The sequence below is a fragment of the Salvia hispanica genome, chromosome 2 (genome assembly GCF_029641045.1).
Source record: "Salvia hispanica isolate PSC_SH4W2 chromosome 2, Shi_PSC_v1, whole genome shotgun sequence".
Taxonomy (NCBI): Eukaryota; Viridiplantae; Streptophyta; class Magnoliopsida; order Lamiales; family Lamiaceae; genus Salvia; species Salvia hispanica.
The window spans coordinates 58,086,651-58,110,162 of record NC_142693.1 but is presented as its reverse complement, the minus strand read 5'-3'; the positions used below and the strand labels follow the sequence as shown (position 1 = coordinate 58,110,162).

The window sequence follows — 23,512 nt, the reverse complement described above, 5'->3', positions numbered from 1 at the left end:
CTCTGCCTTTCTATTGTCTGATGATGAGATGAGAGAGTGTGTTTCAGCTTTACCCCTTTAACATGACTAAATCTGAATGGGGTTAGATTATTAGAGAGAGAGAGTGAGAATGAGGGAGATGACCATGGATTTTTTGCAGTTCCCTCTTTCTTCTCTTTAATTGTTGGATCTAAGTTTTCCTTCTCCAATTTCACTTTTTTTTAGTTTCAAAATTGGATCTTTCCTTTAAAAAACCATCTTTTGGGGATTTTTTTTTTCCAATCGGCAGTTCGATTTGGTGTTGAAGAACTTGGTCTATCGATATTTTACCTTTTTATTGTTTGCGTTCTGTTCAAACGACTAATCATCACCTTTTGATTTTGGGGTGATGATGAGATGAGTGAGCTCAAAATAACTCCCTCCTAAAACAGTAATTTCTTCAATCTCTCTCCCTTGTTTCCCCCAAATTGTGCTGCTTCTGTTTGTTTCTCTCAGATCCGCTCCGAAAGTCAAATTGGCGTTGCGATTTCAGATCTGTTTCTGTTAGATCCGTGAAAATAGCTAAATTAGGAGACTATTCAATTTTGTGATAACCGCTAGGGTTCATTTATAAATCCCCAAATCAGAAGATGTGTCTGTTTCAGAGTGCGATGAATTACTTCCCGGAAGAAGTACTGGAGCACGTGTTCGATTTCGTGACGTCGCACCGCGACCGGAATGCGGTGTCGCTGGTGTGCAAATCGTGGTACAGCGTGGAGAAATTCAGCCGTGAGAAGGTGTTCATCGGCAACTGCTACGCAGTGAATCCGGAGCGGTTGATTGCTAGGTTCCCGCGGCTCCGATCGCTGAGCCTGAAAGGGAAGCCTCATTTCGCGGATTTCAATCTGATGCCTCATGATTGGGGCGGCCACGTGTACCCATGGATCGAGGCGCTGGCGAAGAGCAGAATCAATCTGGAGGAGCTGAGGCTGAAGAGGATGGTGGTCTCTGATGAGAGCCTTGAGCTGCTTGCGAAATCATTTCCAAATTTCAAGTCTTTGGTTATGGTCACCTGTGAAGGGTACACCACCGATGGCCTTGCTGCCATTGCATCTAACTGCAAGTATGTTTCGTCAATTCGATTAACTTCTTCCGTTTCAGATGATGAATTCCTTTTGAGAAATCTGATATTTTTGGATTTGGTTTTATGAATTCAATCAAGTTCCTCCCTTTTTATGCTTTGGAGTAGTTTTCTAGCTGTTTTGTGCAATTGGAAATTGTTCGCTTGAGTTTTCCATTGTAGTTTATCTGTTATTTTGTTGGTGATTTTGGTGTGGAATATAAATCTGGTCGATTTTGTGATCTTGATTTTTGTGTGGAATATAAACTAGTATACCATTTACTTTGATGGCTTGATTAGCTTTGAAATTGTATAATCCTCAAGCATATGTTTTACCATAGAATATTTGTGGAGTCATGCCTAGAGGATGAAGTAGCTTTTGGTAAAACTCTACCTTCCCGCACTAGGTTTCGTGGTTGTTTTCGATTACTTATAAATCAAGTAGTTCCTATGTTAGTCAGAGTGTGATGCTTATCGGTTTTTGATGACTGGACCTTGCACGGCAGGTTTCTTAGGGAGCTTGACCTTCAGGAAAATGAAGTTGATGATCGCAAGGGCCACTGGCTCAGCTGTTTTCCGGAGAGCTGTACCTCTCTGGTCTCTTTAAATTTTTCATGCCTCAAAGGAGAGGTTAATGTTGCTGCTCTTGAAAGACTGGTTGCAAGATGTCGTAACCTTAGGAGTTTAAGACTCAACCACGCAGTGCCTCTGGAGGTGCTTCAGAAGATTTTAGTGCAAGCCCCTCAGTTGAATGATTTGGGTACTGGTTCCTTCACACATGATCCGAACTCGGAGACGTACGTCAAACTGAAAAATGCTATGAAGAATTGTCATTCGATTAGAAGCTTGTCAGGGTTTTTGGATGTGAATGGACGCTGTTTGCCCGCTGTCTACCCAATCTGTGCCAGTTTGACGGCGTTGAACTTGAGTTACGCGCCTGGGATATTCAGTAATGAACTTACAAAGCTAATTCGTCACTGCAAGAAAATAGAGCGGCTTTGGGTTTGTTTTTCTTCTGTTAAGCTAGTTTTTTGTAGCTACTTGTTTTGCTTTTCCCCTAAGAATGGACTTTGATTACGCAGATTTTAGATACCATTGGAGACAAAGGACTCGGTGTCGTGGCCAACACATGCAAGGAACTACAGGAGTTGAGAGTCTTCCCATCTGACCCTTATGGCGTGGGAAATGCAGCTGTAACCGAAGAAGGGCTGGTTGCTATATCAGCTGGATGCCCGAAGCTGAACTCTATCTTGTACTTCTGTCAGCAGATGACTAATGCTGCCCTCATCACAGTGGCCAAAAACTGCCCCAACTTCATCCGTTTCCGGCTGTGCACCCTTAATCCGATTGTACCAGATGCAGCAACCAACCAACCCCTCGATGAAGGTTTTGGGGCAATTGTCCAGTCATGCAAGGGCCTGACGAGGCTATCAGTCTCGGGTCTACTGACGGATCAAGTCTTCCTTTACATAGGAATGTATGCCGAGCAGCTTGAAATGCTCTCAATCGCATTTGCTGGGGACAGCGACAAAGGGATGCTCTACGTGCTCAACGGGTGCAAGAAACTGAAGAAGCTGGAGATCAGAGACAGCCCGTTTGGCAACATGGCACTTCTATCGGACATGGGGAAGTACGAAACAATGCGATCCCTTTGGATGTCCTCATGTCAAGTGACCCTCGGAGCTTGCAAGACTCTAGCAGAGAAGATGCCACGGCTCAATGTTGAGATAATCAGTGAGAATGAGGGTGGTGCAGGTGAGGGTGAGGCCAGCCTTGATGATAGGGATAGAGTGGAGAAGATGTACTTGTACCGGACTCTTGTCGGGCCTCGGACAGATGCTCCAGATTTTGTACGGACGCTGTAGATGCGGTGGCCGGAGCTGTTCCTGCTATGTATTATGTAGCTTTAGGTTCTTAATTTAGACACTACCTATTTATGCATTTTCTAGTTCCACTGATGGCTTATTGTTGTATATGGTGGGGGATTATTCAATTGACTTCAAACTCTGTATCATGCTTTTGTTTATATCAACTTCTCACCTCAAATATTGCTTCTTTTTATCTCAGTCTCCTTTCTTTAAGATTGATTTCTTTTATGTTATGTGTTGGTGTCAAATTCTATGCTAGACAATCAAATAAGAATACTCTTGTGCCTGCAATGGCAGTTTTAACACAGAAAATTTAGCACCTGCTATTTGAATTTTACAATTATGATTTGAATACACAATAAATTAAGATTAGGAGCTACTAATTTTATTAAGATATTTCTAAGAATAAAGAGTTTTTAATCAATAACGCTGAACACTACAATCAAACTGATAATTGGGTAGAATTAACATAATATTTTCAGCAACTAGGTTATATTTAAAATTAAATGTATCTCATTTAAAGGCCAAAAACGGAAGTCTACATGGTATCTTAGCTATTTTGTTGATCTTTAATACTCACTTTATTGGCATTGAAAAGATACCGTAATATACATATAGTAGGAATATATTTTTTTTTACCATACCACTCCTGAATAATTTTTAATAAGTACTACTCCATAATAATCACTATCATAAGTAGCAGAGCGATGGATGCCTTGATGGATTATAACATACAACTTGCATCAATTCAGACACGAAACTATACCAACGAACCGCAAATTTCTGTCAGATGCATTCCACCATTGGTAACTATGAGAACTCTCAACAAAAGCAAAGCATCAAGGATAAAAAGGGCTTTTTTAGATAGCTAAATATCAAGAGAGGCCGATGTACTACCAAGCTATCTCAGGGTCTAATGTCTATTGCTACAAGTGTGAAATTGTACTAACAAAAACCAGAACCCGAAAACCTGTTACAGAGTAGAGGGTGATGAGGTTGAAACATGTAGGAATCTCAAATCACTTTGTTAATTAGCGTTTCTTCTTGCTTCCCTTAGCACTACTGGATGGACTCCCCACCAGGTACACGAACAACACAACAATTAATACCACCGAAACAAGAGATCCGTATTTTTGTAGCAGCTTCTGCAAAGAGGATAAAAATAGTAAATACAAGGGAAAGAAATTGGAGTGTTTCATACTTATTATTGTGTAGATTTGTTGCTTTGGTATAAGATTTCTGTATTTATGGGAAAAAAGTTAGAGCGTTTCATATTATTGCTAGTAGTATGGCGTAGCTCATAAAATGTTTGCTCTACTGACAAGATCATGTATTCATAATCCACACAAATTTTCATATAGTATTAATAAATAGCGAAGGAAGCATATTTCTTAATTTTAAGTTCTGGAGGAGCCATAAGATTGACATAGCTGATTAATTTGAACATAAAATGAAGCACACAGATATAAAACGATGCAACAACCTCAGATGTCAGAATCAAGGATAAACGATCCAAATAAAAAGAATCAATCAAGGAGTAAAAGTTTAACTCACCTTTGCCTAAATTATTTCAGGTGCCGCCATAAAACAATTCCATTCCAAAAGACAACAAAAAAAAGTAGAGACAGTATTAGTTAGTAAAAAGTTGAAGTGAAATTATCGAGCTAATTTTCTTTGCAACTTACCCAGTCAAGCTTCTTCACCGGGGGCCTATCAGCTAGGATTTCAAGTGGTAGGATTGGAGTTGAGAATGCCTCCTGAAAGGTCAAAGTTCAGAAATAACGCATACTTTCCAAATTCGATGTTAGGATAACATGCATAATTTTCTGAAAATGACAGACCTGGAAGGTGGATTTTGTAGGAATACGATATTTTACTACTGCTGGTGGGCTATAAAACACAGTTTTCGTTTTTGCCTCCAACTCAAAGGAATGTGATAGAACTACCCCACTGAACATAAACAGCAATAGTGAGTTGATGAAATAAAGAGACTAAGTGCAGGTATAGATTAATCAAAGGAATACCGTTTTCACTCAATAATAACTTACGCATCAAGCCTTTCCCATGAGACTGAAGTGTTACCAGCGACAATGCCAAATACATCACTAGACCAGTTATCATCAATAAGTGTAACATCGTAAGCAGTCCTAAACATACAGAAGAGTATTGTGTTAGAACATCATTGTAGGATATGGTACAATTATGCAAGCGCAATAGGAATCAAAAAGGAGTTTTATTCCATTTAAGAATGAACACAGGTAGGAAACTGTGACATTCTGCTAAGTTTCATTGTCCTTTACTAACAATGCAAATAATTAAAGTCAAACTCATGGATCAAGACAGATAGTGCAATTATCATTTTAGAGATTCTAATGGATTTGGAAACATCAAGATCAAGCACTCACCATCGAAAGTCAATTGGTAGTCTGTTTATACTGGATTAATATTTAAGAGAGCTTGCACATTAGACTAGTACACCGATCACATTCAAAGGGAGCTGCATGTATTGCCATTTGCCAGTACAGGAAAGCACACCCCAATTTCTCAGTATCTAACAAAATCTAGGAACAATTAACCTCCGAGTTATGAATAAAACCCCCTCAAAAACCACTGATTTCAATAAACCCCCTCAGAAATTGCATTAAATCAATGGAATTACTTTGCATGTGAGCTGAATCACAGCAATCTAACGAATTGCAATCAATAGAATCGCAGATCTGAAAGGAAAAGGGGGAGTATAACATACGCGGATCCTTGATTGTAAATATCGATGGAAACGGCGATGCGGTCGGAGCCGGATTTGAGCCTAGTGAGAGAGGCCTTCTTATGGGCGACGATGAATGGAGCTTGGGAGATGGCGATCGTGGATGCGGGCAGTAAGAGAGCGGCGAGAATGAAGATCGGGATGGCGAAATTGGAATTCGCCATTACTGCTTTGAAGGAGTGGAGCTCAAGGGCAGAAGAGATGTGTGGAGAGTTGACGACGAAAATAGGGCTAATTTTAGCGAATTTCCGATCAATATACACTTCCAAACGTGTCCTACTGGAAAACTAAAAATTGGATTTAAATTGTTACTGTTGATTAAAAAAAATGGGCTTGTTGCACTTGGGCCTTCATTGAACTAATTGGATTTAAATTTTAATGTTGCTTCTTTTTTCTTTATTCTAATGGCCCTTCATGAAGAAAAGCAGTGACAACTTCGTTGTCATCAACTCATCATCACATGCTCACAGCTCATATGTAATGAAGACAAAATTGGTGAGGTTAGAGAAGTATGACTGTATGAACATCACTTTATTCTGAAGTAGAAAATTGAATTCCACATAGGCTTCATTTCTCAAAACTAAGAAAATTATCCGACTTGATTTGTAGTTTGTATTGTTTTATTGTTTGTATGGCTTCTTTCATTTGAAAAAATCATCAGGAATAAATCAATTTTAAAGATTTTACATTTTACTATAAAATATGATTAGATACTCAATGTGTATGCAGTTATACCGATGAAATTTCTTGGCAACTTTCTCGATGGTTTGAATACAAGCTTGTATAGACATTGGCAACTTTGTCGATGGTTTGAATACATGCTTATATAGTATATTGTATAGATATTTGTGTGCATTATAGTCAAGTCGGATCCATATATGCATCCTCTACACGCTTTCAGAATTGATTTGATGATATATAGGCACACGTCACAATAATTAAGTCTGAAATTTGTAGATATAAGTCTGATGGATTGATACATATTGATATATTCACTTATGATATTATAATTGTGTTCACTGATATACCTAAAAATAAGTGTATTGATACGTGTATGTACACATGACAATAATATGGATAACAGTAACATAATGACATTATAAGTTAACACAATTGATAGTATTCACATTTTCACTCGAACTGTAATTGATATTAAAGACTAATTGCATTGATATGTAAACATATACTACATAATATGTATACACAGTCACAATACAAATAAATCAGAAAGTAGTGATTGACAATACTACCTCCGTCCCAAGTTCTCAGCTCTTTTCTTTTGGATCATCTTGATCGAACCACATAAATCGTTTGTGTGTTCTTGCGTTGGCACTACCATTCATCGTCTTTTATAATAGATATCCACAACATTGTCAGATACATAGGAAAATAAAGAAAGGAGGCAGACAGGACATGGAATTCGTGATTGAAAACACTACCTTCGTCCCCACTTAAAGTGGAGCATTTTATGTTCCGAACAAGATTTTTTGCAAGTTAAGTAGAGAGAGAATAAAGCAGAAGAGAAAAAATAAAGATATTTTCATTTCAAGCCGTCCTAAAAAGAAAAAAGTGTCACCATAAATGAGACATATGGAGTATAAGTTATTGTCCAGCTTTAAAGTTAGGGACTACTACTCAATGAGATTTATGACCATCACACAAGAATGAAATTCCAGTGTGTATGTGTATAGCTTCTGTAAATGGAAAATAGATATAATAGTATGAAATATTGAAGAAGAGAAGGCCTAACATGAAAGAGAAGAGGCTGTCAAGTTAGCCAAAGGAGACTGCCCAAAACCACCAAATTAATTCCAAATGGATTTAATCAACCAATGGAGCAGGCAAGTCATCCTTGGCTACCAAACACCACTCTTACCATCATGCAAGGCCTCTCTTCCTCTCTCTTTCTCTCTCTCTCTAGGTGAAGAAGCTGCATTGATGGGAAATGGAGGCCTAACATGAATGAGAAGAGTAAGTAAGATTAGCCAAGGAGACTGCCTAAATCCAACAAAATCAAAAATCAAACCAACATCATTCTTGATGAGTTTGGCACAGGCAAGTCATCCTTGGCTATCAAACTTCAACTCTTATCCTCGTGCTAGAAACTCATTTCCTTATATAGCCAGGCTCTCTATCTCTTCGTGTGTGTGTGAATCTGCATTGATGAGAAATGAAGGCCTTGCATGAATGAGAAGAGCAAGTGAGACTAGCCAAAGAGACTGCCTAAATCTCCAACAACATCAAAAATAAATTTTAATGTTTGATGAGTTTGGCAAAGGCAAGTCATCCTTGGCTATCAAACTTGACTCTTATCATCATGCAAGAATCTCTTTCCTCAAATAATAATCCTCTCTCTATTGCATTGATTTAAAAGGAGGCCTAGCATGAATGAGAAGAGCAAGTGAGATTAGCCAAGGAGACTGCCTAAATCCCAAAACCTCAAGAATCAATTGAACTTGATTTTTGATGAGTTTAACACAGGCAAGTCATCCTTGGCTATCAAACTTGAACTCTTTCCCTCATGCAAGAACACCTTTTAGTTTGTGATGATTAGACTGCAGCTTGAGCATTGCTATTTATAGACAGCCATGATTGAAATGCTTTTTCTTTTTTGGGCAAATTTATTCTATTTTCGTCCATTCCTTTCTGCAACATTATCTCACTGCCCATAAAAAGAATATGTTCTGCATGGCCCCAATGCACAGCACTTATCTCTTTTCTGCATCATGCATGTATATGATCACCTATAATTATTGCTCATCAATTTATTTTATTTCAACAAAACAAATGGATATCATAAAGAACTTAACTATGTATGCTATATGAGTATTATGCACATCAATCATAAGTATAAGACCTTCAAAATTAATTATGTTTAATGATATATATTCTGAAGTTTTCTAAAAGAATTAGTAATATTAATTTTTGCCTTACTTTGTTGAACAAATTAATACCGTGCATAGTAAATGTGCATGAATACCCACAAGATGGGCTTGGATGTGGGGGTCTATTCTGAAATTGACTAAAAGAATTATAATATTAATTTTTATCTTCATTTTGTAGAACAAATTAATACTACATGTGCATGAATGTCCACAACATATTGTTTGGATGTGGGGGCCTATAAGCGAGAGGCGACTTATAGATAATTTTGAAGTTGCCTAAAAAGAATTATTAATTTCTTTTCCTTATTTTGTAGAACAAATTAATATCGTATGTACTAAATGTGCATGCCCACAACATTGATTGTATGTGGTGGCCTATGAGTTAATAGTGACTTCAAACTAAGATTGAAATACAAATTTGGTATTTAATAAATGCATGATATCGTGGCAAAAAGGAAGGGGCAGAAAACCTTAGGCAGAGATCCTAATCAATGTTGTGGGCATGCATATTTGCAGAATTTTATGAAAATAAATTTCTAAGAGGTTTCTGAAGAGCTGTGCTAATGTTTTAAATCAGTTTGTATTCTTTCACTTTTCTAGACTAGTTCTTTTTCACTCCTTTTAGCTTCAAGAACCAATTTTTAATTTATTCTTAGTCTTTTCCATTTTACATCATTTCTAGTATTTTTTATGGAACACTTTTTTTGTTATTTACAATATACGTATGAAAATAAAAAAAATAAAAATAACTGAATTAGACGACAAAGTTTATATATTCCCTAGATATAAATCAAATGAAGAAATAAATTTATTATTTTAAGCATCAAATTATACATAAGATATTGTTCCAATAGCATAAAAGTGGCTTATATTGGTGAATTGGCTAGAATGTGGCTTGTGCAAGTGTGTATGCGTTCGAAAATAAGTAGCGCAGAGGGGTAGGGAGTGTGTTTTATAAAAAATATAAAAATTTGATCAAAATTTATAATTTTACATACCAATATCCATCAAACAATAAGATACTAGTGTATCAATACTAATTTTTTTAAAATACGAAAATGAGTCGTAAATTTGTGTGCTTAACTAATCGGTAGTACTAAAATGAAAAACCATCTTCCACAATGTAGCCTTGGCCCTGAGTAGTCACATCAATTTTGTTATATATGTGGACTACAGAAGTAATTCCATTGACTACTTTAGTTCGCACTTTTTCTATTAAACTAACTCGCGTAAGGGTTGACATTTGATTCGAACATATACATGGAATAAAAATAGAACAACATCTATTTTAAAGTTGCATCAAATTTGACTATAATTAAATCATATAGCATCAAATTGATTGTGTGCCAAAAGTCATAACTCGTGCTTCATTCTTATGTAATGGCATTAATTCTTTGATGCCCCACTTGAAATTTCCAACCAATGGTCCAATGCTCTTTCCACTTATGAAATTTGAGTTTATTGCTAATGTTACTTATCGCCCATGAATAGTTAGTAATGAAGTATTAAGCCATGAACACAAAATAACAAGTAAATAGAAATATCATAGAAAATAATTAATGTGCATATAAACATGGTCTTTGCAAAACTTACTACACACTAGGAGTAATCCGAGAGACTATGGCTATATCATTACAAAACTAGACGATACTCTCGAAGTGGTGTTCGGTTTCCTAGATAAAATAATATCATGATATAATTTAAAATTGGGTTGTGAGATTATTTTAGTCATAAGGGGTTAGCTAAGACTAATTATCCCATAATTATTCATCTAGGATTGAGTTGTGGGATTGAATCCAATGAACCAAACACACTGCATTTTTAATCCCGGGATTCAATTTTGCAAACCGACCACTCGGTGGATGATGTTGATTGATACAGACCAAACAGGAGAATTCGTTCCAAAAAGACTAGCCTGAGAGAGAGCCCATTTAGTCTATCTCACAACTGATGTGGGAATTGACCCCGTAACATTCGACCCTCCTTTAAGGGCCAACGTCCTTGTTGGTCACGGCTGGTGCTTTGCTAGGCCACCACTCCGAGTTCTCGTTGGTCACGGCCACATTGGTCACAACAGATTCTTTGTCTGACCACCACTTCGTTGGTCACGGCGAGTTCGTATCCCGACCGCCACTCCGAGCCGTTTGGGCTCTCAGTGAAAACACAAACACCAATTGATACAGACCAAATAGGAGAACCCGTCCCAAAAGACTAGCCTGTTAGAAGAGATAACCCATTTAGTCTATATATTTCACATCAGTTGTTCTCACAACCGATACGGAAATTAAGTCCCTAACATTGATGGTTAATCTTGATCAATCATGCTCCGGGGTTGTGGAATTGTGTATTTGTTTGTAAATACATGTGATAGGGTTTAGCCTATCAAAGGAAATAATTTAGAGAAAGAGCATGAATTTGTAGAGAGAAAAAGAGAACAACCCTAGTTGAAGTTCTAGGGGGCGTTTTCAAGCCAGAAGAGAGAACGAGATTAATAATTTAATTCTTCATTCTGCTTGATAATAATAAAAGACTTCACGCATATTATAAATATGTGTGGTATAAAAAAGATCTCCTAAACTAGGGAAGTAAATCAAAAGCAAATCAAATCCTAACCACTAGAGAAAGTAAATAAAATCATATCAACTAAATAATACTAAAACATATATAAACTAAATAAATATATGGAGTAAATATCAGCTCCCTTCCAGAATAAAATAGAATATCAGGTCCCTATCAACATGTCTCAAAGAAATATTTTTAGAACTCCCACAATTTCAGTATCATTGAAATATAATGAATATGAATTGCCATAGATCAATCCTGTTTGCTACCGGGGCAGGACAAGAAAGAATCAAAATCTTTAAAATTGTTGAAGGGACACTAATTTGAAACTTGCTGTGAAGATGTTGAAGAATTGATATATAAATAGGAAAATTTTGAATTTTTTAAATAATAAAGAGAAGGGGGTCACAGGTTCGGCCCGAGCACACGCAATGCCAGGCCGGACAACAACAACGGGGCGCATCCTGGGAGCACGCAACGCCGGGATGGGATGCAACCGGGCACGGCCCCAGGCCTCTCGTGCGTCCCTGATCGCTGCCCTGGCCGCAACTCCTCCTCCTCCATCGCGCTAGGACGTGGGCCAGGACCCGGGTGTTGTCCAGCCGTCAGCATTGGGGATGCTCTAAGGCCATCAAAACTAATAGCGGCGCTTTCAAGGCTGGCAGACGCCTACAACAATTCTAGCCATCACTAAAAGCTTGGTGGGGCAGTGGTTTCACGAATTTTCAATTAGTATTTATTTAATTTTAATGATTTGTTCTATTGATCCAAATTTAAAATTATTTTTGAAATTTTACCTATCTATATACCCATTCATTTCGTTATGTTGAGTACTATTAGGAGTTTAAATTAGACAATTATTGTATTTTTAGGTACTACTATTAATTAATTATTTAAATTTTGAGATATTTTAAAAAAATCAGATAATAATAAAAATAATGATAAATTTGAAAATTGAAGTAGTATCTGAAATGAGATTTTATTCTCATTTTAGATGTTTGTAGCTCAAATTGCCAATGTGATAATTGGAAAAACGACTGAAAACGTGAACTTCACCATTTCTATGACTGCGGTAGTACTACGTCTATTGAGGGTGACTAGGGGTGGGTCGATACGATATATCGAATCGAAAACGTTGTATCGTGTATCGTATCGAAAATATCGATATGAAAGAATTTCATATCGTTATCGTATCGAAAGTTTCGCTATATCGAATTTCGATATATCGAACTTTCGATATAAAAAAATTTCATATCGTTATCGTATCGATATTTCGATATATCGTACTGAAATTCGATATATCGTTAAATATCGATATATATCGAAAATAAAATATCGATATATATCGAAAATTTCGATATATATCGAAAATTTTCGATATATATCGTATTTTCGATATAAAATGATATATCGCGATATAAGGAAATTCATTTCGTTATCGTAACGAAAACTTACGATACGGTATCGTATCGTATCGAAAATTACGATATATCGAAAATTCGATAATTTTTCGATATTTTTCAATACGATACGAGCGATATATCATTTTTTCGGTATTAATTATCTCACTTTTATTGCTTTGATCTTTATTACTAATTGTCAACATATATATAAACTTATGTTGGAAAAATGTCATCTTGTCACCTATTTTCCTCTTTTTCTTGCTAACCATATAAAATGATTATTCAGCACAAGATTTTCTGGGCGATTGTAACTGCTGACCGAATATCAATTTTAAATACTCCCACTCTCCAACCTCTCCCATAAATTAGATAAATATATTTAATGGAAAAAAGAAAAGAAAAAGCAGAATCTTTGAGCTAAATTGTTCAAATACAATGTATGGAACAAAATCAGTTAGCAACAGCAAAATTGTGGTGAAAAACTCCAAATCCATTAAAACATGCTCATAAATGCATGGATGTAACAATACTTTATTACAGATAAACATAAATGGTTTGGAATTCAAATGTGGTCCGAAAATGGGTGAGATTTGAGCTTGTATGCAGACATGAGAGTGAGAAGAAACAAGCAGGTGGCAGCCACGAAAGACATGATGATCGACGCCATAACCTTGTCGCAGAATCTCTCAACTTGGTCGCAAATGGGTATCCAACCCGTCTCACTCTGTCCGAACCGCCCCACGAACCCGATTGCCGTCGCAGCCGAGCATCCCGACACCAACACAACCAAACTCACCTGCCAAATTAATAAACATACATACATACCGTCAGGAATGAACCACTCGCCCCCTTAAAAGTCCTTATAAGCAGGAGCAAATGCAGAAAATATCATAGTAGGGGCTCACTATATGTCTATAATTAAGTCTTGAATGATATCTACTCCACTTAGTAAGGGCAATATATGTCTTTTAATTAAGTCTTCAATGATATCTACTTACTTAGTAAGGGCTATGGATGATTTTTCAAATTTAAAAGAATTTAGAAGTGGAAAGAACAAAAAAAATTACATTTTGGGTATGGGCTTAAGCCTCAGTACCCTTCCCCGAAGAGTCGGGATCACTATTTTGTCGATGTGAGATATATATACTCAAATTAAATTGAGAGAGAGAAACAAAAATTGTGGATTAATTACCATATCATGCAAGAGCAAATAGAAGTAATTTTTGGGGTTTGATTTAGGGCGGTTGAGAGAAATGACGATGATCAACGAGAGCAAGGTCAAGCCACATATAACAGAATCAGCAACAACTTTGTATCTGCAAATCAAGAAATTGAAGCATCAAGAACTTTGTAATAAATCTAAAAATAAAGAAAAAGAAATAGTGTAGGTGCCTGAAAGAAGAGGAATAGGTGTAGGTGGCGTTGACGGTTATTCCGAAGAGAGAAACAGTCTGGTTGCTGGTGAGCATGGTGACGGCTCCGGCAATGGAAAATGCAATTACCAACACTCTGAGGGCCAATTCTGCAAAATACAAACCTTTCTTCCTGCTCATTTCGGACGCTGATGTCGACACAAGTCAGAAATGGAGAATTTAATGGAGGAAATCTAGAAAGAGAAGGATTTAGATTGAATCCATCTCCTTAACTTAACTTGTAGATTGGAAAATGAAAAGGAGTGAATGAGGAGATGGACAAGTGATATTGGAAACCTTATTCAAGATATGCTTCTACGTGTAACGTGTGTGTGTATATATATTACGTGCATATATAATTGGTTTTAAGTATTTTTTTAATTTATTTTAAATAATTAATGGATAGTACTCCCACCAGTCTTTTTCAAAGACATTTTATTAAGAGGCATTGTGATTTGTAGTAAATTTTAAGTAATTGTTCAATTTTATGAAGAAATTAATGGAATGTTAGTGTATATTTTAATATTAGTTTATAATGAATTGTGAGTGAAAAAAAATTAAATAGATTTTTAAATTATAGACGTTCAAAAAAGATAAATGAATCTATCGTGGATATAGGTGCAATCATCTAATACTCATTCGAACCTAATTATGGAGAAAAAATTCAGTGCTCCAAGAATACCACGGTCGACAATTGATGTGGTATGCCCTACCAATAAGCTTTTGACAACTAGATATATACACGGACCACACCGCCACCTATAAACACACATAACTGCACATATATAGAAATTTGGTATGTCCACAAACATCCATATATACACTCATTAATTACCCTATATTCAATGCATTTAAACCATCAAATAAGATTGTAGGGTAAAATTTACACAAGTATATATACATCACAATTTTAAATGGTGGGAAAGTATTTTTTACGCCAACAAAAAATATTTTCATAAATAAAAGAAATAAATAAATAAACAATAATCCAGATTTAGAGTCATCACAAAACTCTTGAAACTATTTTATTTATGAAAATATTTTATGTACAATCTATCGAATATTGTTGATAGGATTAAACTTTATGGTTGATGATTTTGAGTATAATAATTTAATTTATATTTATTTTAAACTTAATTCATATTTATTATAACAACCGTTCACTCTATTTTGTTTATAATAATATTTTTTGGTATACTAACAAAAATTTAATATAATAAAAATAATTTTTGGTCACTCTAATTTTATTAATTATCTTTATATTTTAGCATAGAATATAAATATTACCAAATTAACGTGGCATGCAAAAAGAAAACAAGAATTATACTGCATAATCATACATATAGATAATTTATTGTGCACAATGCTAGCAATAAGAAAAAAAGAATGCCATTAAATTTGTATTACTCCTTTACGCAATGCTAGCAAAAAAAATATACTTCTCACAATGTAAATATTTGATGACTATTACCTATGTAATTTTTTCTCCACAATATATACTTATTGTGAAAGATTTAAGTGCATTAAATACAACGTAATAATGTGTGTATATAGAGGTATATGTGTTATATAAGGGACATGAAAATTATCTATATATGTGCAGCCATGTGTGTTTAAAGGTGGAGATGTGGTCATGTATATATCTGGTTGTCAAAAATTTATTGGTAGGACATACCACATCAATTGTCTACCGTGATATACCGGGAGCACTGAATTTTTTCTCTTAATTATGAGCCTCAACGTTGTCAGTCATCCAAGGTAAATCATGGAGTATATCATTGAAAAAATTCCTCATAGTTGATTGCACCTTTTATTTGTTATTTTGCCCATTAATTATTTGGATTAAATTCAAAACACCACATTTGATATTTGTAGCATAAATCTTTAATTTATGTTGATTCATATTTCTTTTGGGACGTCCCAAGAAAGAAATACTCTTTTATTTAAGTTATAATAATATTTGTAACAAGATTATTTTATTTTATTGACTTAATAATAAAAACAAAAGAATATACAACTAAAAAAATGAAAACACATTTTTATTTTATTGATAAGTTATCTCCACCATATACAAAATGTTACTCCTTTTAACTTCTCCAATCATTATTGCATGTTCTCCCATAATCATCATTTACTTTGTTGCCTTCCAAAGCATGTAATCTTTCTCCCATAATTGCAAATGTCTTTGGCACCTCCATTGTCAGTTATAAGCAACTCCATTATGGATGCAAAAATTTCACAAGTTATTCTTCATGGAGCTGCTCAAGCACAGATTTATCCCTCTGTTAAATACTGATAATGAATATATTTATTTATAGGGAGTTTAGATTTTAGAATTTGGAAATAGACTTCAAATTTTCCTCTTAAATTTTGTAAGAGAAACTAGTCATTTTTTCTTCTTCTTTTTGTGGAGTTATGGAATGAAGACTTTTTGGAAATCATAGAATATATTCATTTCAATTGTAATATTCCATTTTTTTACTTGTGATTTGAATTTTTTTTCAAAAAGGGAAGACAATAAAAAATGGATTAAAAATTCGAAATATGAACACAAATAATAAAAATTACACGATCAAACTTGCAAATAATAAAAATTACGCAATAACTCGCCGCGGCTAATACCCCTGCCCCGTCCACGCCGACTACTCGGCTGTGGGCTGTCCGCCCCGGCGCATCCTTCCAGCGCAATATGGAGCCGCGCCACCGCCGTGGAGTCGCCGGTCGCCGGATCCCCTATTGTGTACACTCTAAATCGTTTACTTTGAATTGGATACATATTGGGCTTCAAATGATAAGATAGCTTTTAATCTTGGTAAGACATAGACAAGTCTTCTTCATTAATGGATCGTTGATGATAACTTGTTGATCATTGACTCTCATCGTTATTGCTAATTTGGATCCGCCGATGATCACAGCACAAGAGCGACGCCGTAGGAGTTCAGGAGATGTGGTAAACATGGGTCATAAATCAAAATATTTGAAATTAAACTAATTGTTTTAAATAATTTTGACATTTTAACTTATTACTGAATAGTCATGCCTTTGGATAATTAAATTAACATAATGAAAGAAAAAGAGTTAGGATAAAATAATTATTCCGTGGTTCTCCAATAATTAAAAAATGTAGGAGTAGAAAAAAAATGAGTGATAAGTTGTATTTTTACATATTAATATAATAATAAAATGAATTAGATTCATCAAATTAAATGTGACAATCAATTAGGCATGGACATGAAGGACAGAGATTAGAAGAAGGTAGAAGAAATAAGAAGATTAATTAAGTGAAGAAAGTAAATGAATGTGTGTCACTTTTCACTTACTTTCTCAATTATTCAAGTCAACAAATAAAATGATTGTCACTTTCGCTAATCTCAAAACATAACAAATCCATGGCCGCCGCAGGCACTGCAGCATTCGCCGCCGGTATCTGTCCGTTGACCACCCGCCGCGATGCCACCCCGACAATCACCCCAATCTTCAAATCCAAGCTCTCCGTTTCCGCATCCGCCGTTCGGACGGAGAAGCAGCCAGCTCCCTCCGTTTCCGACAACGGCGCCGTGGCGAAGAAGCAGCGGGCGCCGCCGCCGAGTAGCGCAGCTCTGGAGGAGCGGCGCTCGACTTTGAGAGATTACTTCGAGCAGAGCAGAGAGTTGATTAGTAGATCGGATGGCGGACCGCCGCGCTGGTTTTCGCCCTTGGAATGCCGATCGCCGCTCAAGGATTCGCCTCTTTTGCTCTACTTACCTGGTTACCTTATCTAACTATTTCTATTTACTTTATTTTACATTCATTTGTTTATTTATTTAGTCCGTTACAAATTATATTTATTTAAGGGAGATGATCAAAGTATAACTAATCTTATATACATAGCTACAGAACACGAATTTAGTTCACTATAAGAGCGATTTAGTTCAAACACGAATTTCGTGTTTTGTAGTTATACATTTAAGTAGTGGTTGCCCTATATCACTACTCGAATTGAAAAATATATTTATATTCTCCAAATGCTTGCAATCAGGAATTGTTCTGTTTTTGCAGGTGTGGATGGAGTAGGAATGGGGCTTTCATTGCAACATCAAAGACTTGGGAAGTAAGTTTTTATCATTTATTTATAGATTTATGTATACAGCAAATGTGATTGATTATTGAATCATGTGTGACGCTAGGATTTTTGATATATGGTGCATGCACATCCCCCTCACAGACAGAACATCATTCACAGGTTTTTCATCTCTCTCTCTCTCATCACAACACAAACTAGCTATGGAAATGTAGAGGCAACTAAACAAAGGATTAAGTGATTTACTTAGTATAATTTTTGTATCTCACAGACCTGGTAAAGTTTGTTGAAAGTGCTGTCAAGACAGAGCATTCTCGTGCTCCAAACAGACCGATATATCTTGTCGGGGAATCTTTTGGGGCATGCCTCGCGCTTGCTGTTGCTGCTCGTAATCCAGATATTGATCTTGTATTAATCTTGGCTAATCCAGGTACTTCTTGCCTTGGAGTTCTTACATTTGCTACAAATCATTGTCTTAAAGGGGAACTAGAATAGCATCTGAATTGTTTTCTGTTCAATCTCTTATCGACAGCCACATCTTATGGAAAATCTGTTTCACAAAGTTTGTTGCCGTTGTCAGAAGTGATTCCTGAGCAACTCGGTTCCAGCTTGCCTTATGTGCTAACTTTGCTGTTAGGTTAATGTTCTTCATCTTCTATCATGTCTGTTTAAGTTTTTGATAAAATGTTAGAAAGATCAATGACTTGTAGTACTAGTATTCATATGATTTTTTTGCTTATTAGGTAACCCTGCAAAGAGGGTGACAGCAGCAGTGAGAGAGAATCTTTCTTCGGACCACGTGATTGAGGAGCTATCTCAGGAGACTATAGCAATGTCCTCATATCTTTCTGTAAGACTCATAACTGCATACATAAATAGGTGAAGATTGTATCTGCCTCAGTTTTTTTGCAAATTGATTGCTATCTTGGCTACTCGCTTCGTACTTTTAGTTCCATAGTTTTATGATATTGTATACAAAAGAAGATATTAATAACAGTTTTCTTTTTCATACACATTTTTTTTTGTGATATAACCATATTTGCAGAAAGTTTCTGTGGAATGATATGTGGATTAGACTTATTTCTCACAGACTAGCTGTAGAATTTCACATTATATTCAAGAAAGTAATGCTTAGGGGCCACAGGTCCTTTCTAAGCTCTTCAATGTAGAAACGCTACGCTGGAAGCTCAATTTGCTCAAATCTGCTGCTGGATTTGCTAATTCACGACTCCATGCAGTGAAAGCTCAAACTTTGATACTTGCAAGGTAGCCCATTCTTTCCATCTTTCTGAATATGATGATCTAGTCAGTTATGTGTTACTCAAATTCAGAATTTCAACACAGATCCATCATATTTTTCTACTGTGAACTCACTAGCTGACCTCATCATCAATATCTATCTTATTGTTCTTCATCTTCAATCCAATTCATGTTGGATTCAGAAGTGTTCTGCCGTGATGAAATATTTACTTTGCAGTGGACAGGATCAGTTACTTCCAAGTACAGAGGAAGCAGAGAGACTTCGTCAAGTGCTGCCAAAGTCTAAAGTCCGTCTATTTGAAGACAGTGGTCATGCCCTCTTTTTGGTAGGTCGATGCCCCAATTTACCATAACAGATAGCTATGTTAAACGAGGATACATAGCAACAATCATATACCTAGGCTGTCTTTGCATGATCGTGTTAACGTAAACTTATCTATTACTACTACATTATTCCCTTGAGTTTGCCACTCCATGCTGCATATTGCACATGTTAATCTCTGGTATCTATTTTCACTCAGGAAGATGGCATCAGCTTGATCTCGATCTTAACTGCAACCAGCTTCTACAGGCGTGGACAACGCCACGATCATGTCTCAGATTACTTGCCACCGTCCCCCTCTGAATTCAGGAGAATCTATGAACCACAAAGGTGAAATAGAATTTACCTATCTACCAACATTTTCTTTTTCAATAGTTCAAGACTACTTTCCCTTTCCGTAGCGAGTTTATCTTTTTCTGAATATATTTCTTTTGAAATCAGTTGGATTGACGCTGCTACTGATCCTGTAGTCCTGTCAACTATGGAAAACGGAGACGTCATTAGAGGTCTTGCAGGAATTCCTTCTGAAGGGCCAGTACTGTATGTTGGTTACCATATGATGCTTGGCTTTGAGATTGTGCCTCTCGTGTCCCGTTTCTGGATTGAAAGAAACATTCTTTTGCGAGGGATTGCACATCCAATGATGTTTTCCAAGTTGAAAGAAGGGAGAATGCCAGATGCATCAGCCTTTGATTCATTCAGGATCATGGGAGCAGTTCCTGTATCAGCACCCAATTTCTTTAAACTTTTTTCTTCAAAATCACACGTGCTCCTCTACCCTGGAGGAGTGCGCGAGGCTCTTCATCGAAAGGTGGTACAAAATTTGCCATCCTGTGATGAATCGTAAACAAATTTCTCAGCTGTCATTACATTTCAGGGCGAGGAGTACAGGCTATTCTGGCCAGAACAGTCAGAGTTTGTGCGGATGGCAGCTAAATTTGGAGCAAAAATCGTGCCTTTTGGCGTTGTTGGAGAAGATGATGTTGGCCATGTAGGCTTGAATACTATCTCTTCAATCCACCCTAGTTCTTCAACAACAGAACACGGACATTCTAACACAATCGTATAATTTTTTTTGTCAGTTGCTCATGGATTACGATGATCTGAGGCGCATTCCATATTTCAGAGATTCTATAGAAGAGCTAACCGGGGAGGTGGTGAGCCTGAGGTATCTTTACATGCATATCCATTAAATCCCTTGTTCTTAATAAAGTCAAGCCGATTATGTTATGAAACGCGACACACATGTCTGTTTCCTTTTATATTGACATGCATCTCACCACAGGAGCAACGCGGTAGGAGAGGTTTCAAACCAAGACGTTCACCTTCCAATCATCGTGCCCAAAATACCAGGCCGTTTTTATTTCTTGTTCGGGAAGCCTATAGAGACTAAAGGTCGGTTTCTTGCATGCTCAGCTCTTGTGTTTCGATGTATCTTTGAATGTGTGTTTGGTTGGGATCATGTGTTTGTTCAGGAAGACAGCATGAACTGAAAGGCAGAGAGAAAGCTCAAGGACTGTATTTGGAAGTGAAAAGTGAGGTTGAGAAGTGTCTTGCATATTTGAAGGAGAAGAGAGAGGGTGATCCGTATAGGAGCATATTTGCTCGTTTGAGTTATCGGGCAACCCATGGGTTCGACTCCGAGGTACCTACTTTCGATTTCAGCCATAAAGCACAGCAATAATGTTTAAGGTCAGCAATGGGTTCAAAAGAAATTAATACGATTGTGTTATACATTCTACATTGCCACATAAACTATTCATCGAAAATGTTATTTAGATATTCATATTCGTCCTAGTTAGTTTGAATACATGTACCTGTACATTTGAGTAATAATAGTCGAAGTAGATTCGTTCTTTGTTAAAGCCTAAGTACGGTGGTCATTTGTTCGAGAATGAGAAAGATTTTTTGAATGGCTTGTGGAAAAGTCCCTTAACAACGCATTTGTTCTTTGTTTATAGAGATTCATTAAAGTCACAAATTTTGGCCATTCTTGTAAGGTTTAAAAATGAAATATCCAATCACGAAGTTTAAATTTTCTCATCTGTGTATAAAGTGATATTTTTTGATGCGCTCAAAACGATATTGTTCTACTAAAATAAGAAAATAAAGAAAAAGAAAAAAAAAATACTACTTGAATTAAATACGAGCAATTGTTTTGAGGATCATAAAAAAATATTTATATATCCATGGATGAGGTAATTGTCAAAACTGAAGCTTGCTGAGGAAAGAGGTGATTGTCCCATGCGATGGTAATAAATTTATCATTATTTTTTGCATCTGATCAGCCAAAAGAAACCCTAGAAATGACCTAGACACACACCCAAAATGGTAATTTAATAAAAAAAAAAAAACCAACACGCTTGGGTGAAATTATTGGCAAATTGAATTGTGTTTCGAATATTAGTAAGTTCATCCATATTTTTTTTATGGGATATTGGCACCTAATATTATGGAACTTTCAAAAAGTTGGATTTTTCCCCACAAACTTTGAAACTGGCAGTTTGTTATTTTTCACCGAAGAAAAAATTCTGGCAAATAATATCATGATACGGATTTTTTTTCGTAATCGACAACAACTTCGATAACTTCAAGTTTTTCAATCTTTGAGGATAGTGTTTCTTAAAGCACACCCTCCAAAATTGTTCTTCAATCTATTAATATAGCTCAAATTTTTTTATTGGTGGGAAATAACAAACTTGGGGTAAAGTTCGTGGGAAAAACCCAACTTTTTGAAAGTTCTATTATATTAGGTGTCAATATCCCTTTTTTTATTGAAAACATACGAAGGGCAAAATGGTAAAGTCGGTAAAGAGGGGCATGGGGATCCAAACTCGAAAATATTCTTCTATTTTAGAACATCAACAATGGGAGATCTCCTCGTCTACCTCTTCCCACATCATCATTCCCATCAGCTTACTAAGTGAGAAAGGAGGGAAGAGACTGCAGCTCTGCAATTAAAAGCATAAACCAATTATTAAAAGACTTACTTAAATTGATATAGATTATAGACTATAGGGGAGTGATCAATTGCTAACTCATCATTTAATTGCTAATTACAACTAATTTAAGGCCATAGGATTTTAGAAAACGTGCGGTCTACAATTTGCCACGTGTAATTTTTATTTTTATTAATTAAATCGAAAAAGATAAAAAAAACTCCAAATTATGGTTTTGGATGAAAATGTCAATATAGTGTTCCGAAAATATCAACACAATACTTTAAAAATGTTAACTCATTGCTTATATTGACATTCTACATGTATTATATTGACATATTTTACATAGTATGTTGACATTTCTGTTGTACAAAAAAATTAAAAAATTTTGAAATTTTTTTCAAATTTTGACGTCGGAATATATGCATGTAGGATATCGTTGGAATCCTTATAAAATTATCTTTAATTTGATATATATTATATGAATTTAAAGTTTTAGGATTTCTTTTAAAAGTTAGTTATAACTAATTTTGTAGTTAAATGACATTAATACCCCCATTGATATTTTTTGGAATTAATTCTATGGTCTTATTGGCGTTTTTTTTTTTATCGTATTGACATTTCAGTGTTGATGATTTAGGCCTCTAATTTGAATATCTAATGGCTATTATTTAGTTGTAGTTAGCAATTAAGTATTGAGTTAGCAATATAACACTCGCCCTAGACTATAATAGTATATTCCAACTGAGCGAACTGCGAAGTTAAGTATTGAGTTAACAATATAACACTCGCACAAACAAGAACAATTTATGATAAAACAGCACTAGGATAAAGAATGTGCTTATATGTCACACCAAAAGATTATTTTTTTTTGGAATTAGATATCTGCACTGCTAAATTAATTCATGTGTGTTGATACTAGTTTTTTACTTAGATTCCCTAATTCGATCACTATATGA

The 23,512-nt window shown here is 35.8% G+C and overlaps 4 protein-coding genes across 5 annotated transcripts; 2 read left to right on the top strand and 2 right to left on the bottom strand.

Moving 5' to 3' along the window:
- LOC125201886 (protein AUXIN SIGNALING F-BOX 2-like) lies at positions 1-3,144 on the top strand. The gene is made up of 3 exons (XM_048100180.2): positions 1-1,081; positions 1,585-2,080; positions 2,161-3,144. Exons 1-3 carry the CDS (start codon positions 609-611, stop codon positions 2,941-2,943), a joined length of 1,752 nt encoding a protein of 583 aa, XP_047956137.1. The 5' UTR covers positions 1-608; the 3' UTR covers positions 2,944-3,144.
- A 573-nt stretch (positions 3,145-3,717) lies between these two features.
- LOC125201897 (uncharacterized) lies at positions 3,718-5,982 on the bottom strand. Its single transcript, XM_048100189.2, has 6 exons — positions 5,693-5,982; positions 4,995-5,093; positions 4,788-4,896; positions 4,632-4,703; positions 4,501-4,506; positions 3,718-4,091 (listed from the first exon to the last, which is right to left on the bottom strand). Exons 1-6 carry the CDS (start codon positions 5,872-5,874, stop codon positions 3,978-3,980), a joined length of 582 nt encoding a protein of 193 aa, XP_047956146.1. The 5' UTR covers positions 5,875-5,982; the 3' UTR covers positions 3,718-3,977.
- Positions 5,983-12,956: 6,974 nt separating this feature from the next.
- On the bottom strand, positions 12,957-14,134 carry LOC125201508 (CASP-like protein 1F2). The gene is made up of 3 exons (XM_048099655.2): positions 13,953-14,134; positions 13,753-13,876; positions 12,957-13,356 (listed from the first exon to the last, which is right to left on the bottom strand). The coding sequence occupies exons 1-3, from the start codon at positions 14,111-14,113 to the stop codon at positions 13,123-13,125; spliced, it is 519 nt and encodes a 172-aa protein (XP_047955612.2). The 5' UTR covers positions 14,114-14,134; the 3' UTR covers positions 12,957-13,122.
- Positions 14,135-17,296: 3,162 nt separating this feature from the next.
- On the top strand, positions 17,297-21,527 carry LOC125201507 (phytyl ester synthase 2, chloroplastic-like). 2 transcript variants are annotated; one of them, XM_048099653.2, is made up of 14 exons: positions 17,297-17,719; positions 18,011-18,062; positions 18,139-18,194; positions 18,304-18,462; positions 18,565-18,669; positions 18,776-18,882; positions 19,189-19,298; positions 19,510-19,618; positions 19,814-19,944; positions 20,056-20,425; positions 20,492-20,605; positions 20,697-20,782; positions 20,900-21,009; positions 21,090-21,527. In XM_048099653.2, the coding sequence occupies exons 1-14, from the start codon at positions 17,362-17,364 to the stop codon at positions 21,296-21,298; spliced, it is 2,076 nt and encodes a 691-aa protein (XP_047955610.1). In that variant the 5' UTR covers positions 17,297-17,361; the 3' UTR covers positions 21,299-21,527. The 2 variants fall into 2 exon arrangements, with proteins under 2 accessions (XP_047955610.1, XP_047955609.1); XM_048099652.2 differs by having other exon boundaries at positions 17,298-17,719; positions 19,177-19,298.
- Positions 21,528-23,512: the final 1,985 nt, after the last annotated feature.

Bases quoted from the DNA above. Each gene is read 5' to 3' on its own strand.
- LOC125201886 (XM_048100180.2), top strand. From the start codon at position 609: ATGTGTCTGTTTCAGAGTGCGATGAATTACTTCCCGGAAGAAGTACTG. The intron at 1,082-1,584 runs GTATGTTTCGTC...CTTGCACGGCAG, and splicing joins GCCATTGCATCTAACTGCAA to GTTTCTTAGGGAGCTTGACC. The intron at 2,081-2,160 runs GTTTGTTTTTCT...TTGATTACGCAG, and splicing joins AGAAAATAGAGCGGCTTTGG to ATTTTAGATACCATTGGAGA.
- LOC125201897 (XM_048100189.2), bottom strand. From the start codon at position 5,874: ATGGCGAATTCCAATTTCGCCATCCCGATCTTCATTCTCGCCGCTCTC. The intron at 5,094-5,692 runs GTATGTTATACT...CTGTATGTTTAG, and splicing joins ATTTACAATCAAGGATCCGC to GACTGCTTACGATGTTACAC. The intron at 4,897-4,994 runs GTAAGTTATTAT...GTTTATGTTCAG, and splicing joins TCATGGGAAAGGCTTGATGC to TGGGGTAGTTCTATCACATT.
- LOC125201508 (XM_048099655.2), bottom strand. From the start codon at position 14,113: ATGAGCAGGAAGAAAGGTTTGTATTTTGCAGAATTGGCCCTCAGAGTG. The intron at 13,877-13,952 runs GCACCTACACTA...CTTGATTTGCAG, and splicing joins ACCTATTCCTCTTCTTTCAG to ATACAAAGTTGTTGCTGATT. The intron at 13,357-13,752 runs GTAATTAATCCA...TTAATTTGGCAG, and splicing joins ATTTGCTCTTGCATGATATG to GTGAGTTTGGTTGTGTTGGT.
- LOC125201507 (XM_048099652.2), top strand. From the start codon at position 17,362: ATGGCCGCCGCAGGCACTGCAGCATTCGCCGCCGGTATCTGTCCGTTG. The intron at 18,463-18,564 runs GTACTTCTTGCC...TCTTATCGACAG, and splicing joins ATTAATCTTGGCTAATCCAG to CCACATCTTATGGAAAATCT. The intron at 19,945-20,055 runs GTGAAATAGAAT...TTTTGAAATCAG, and splicing joins AGAATCTATGAACCACAAAG to TTGGATTGACGCTGCTACTG.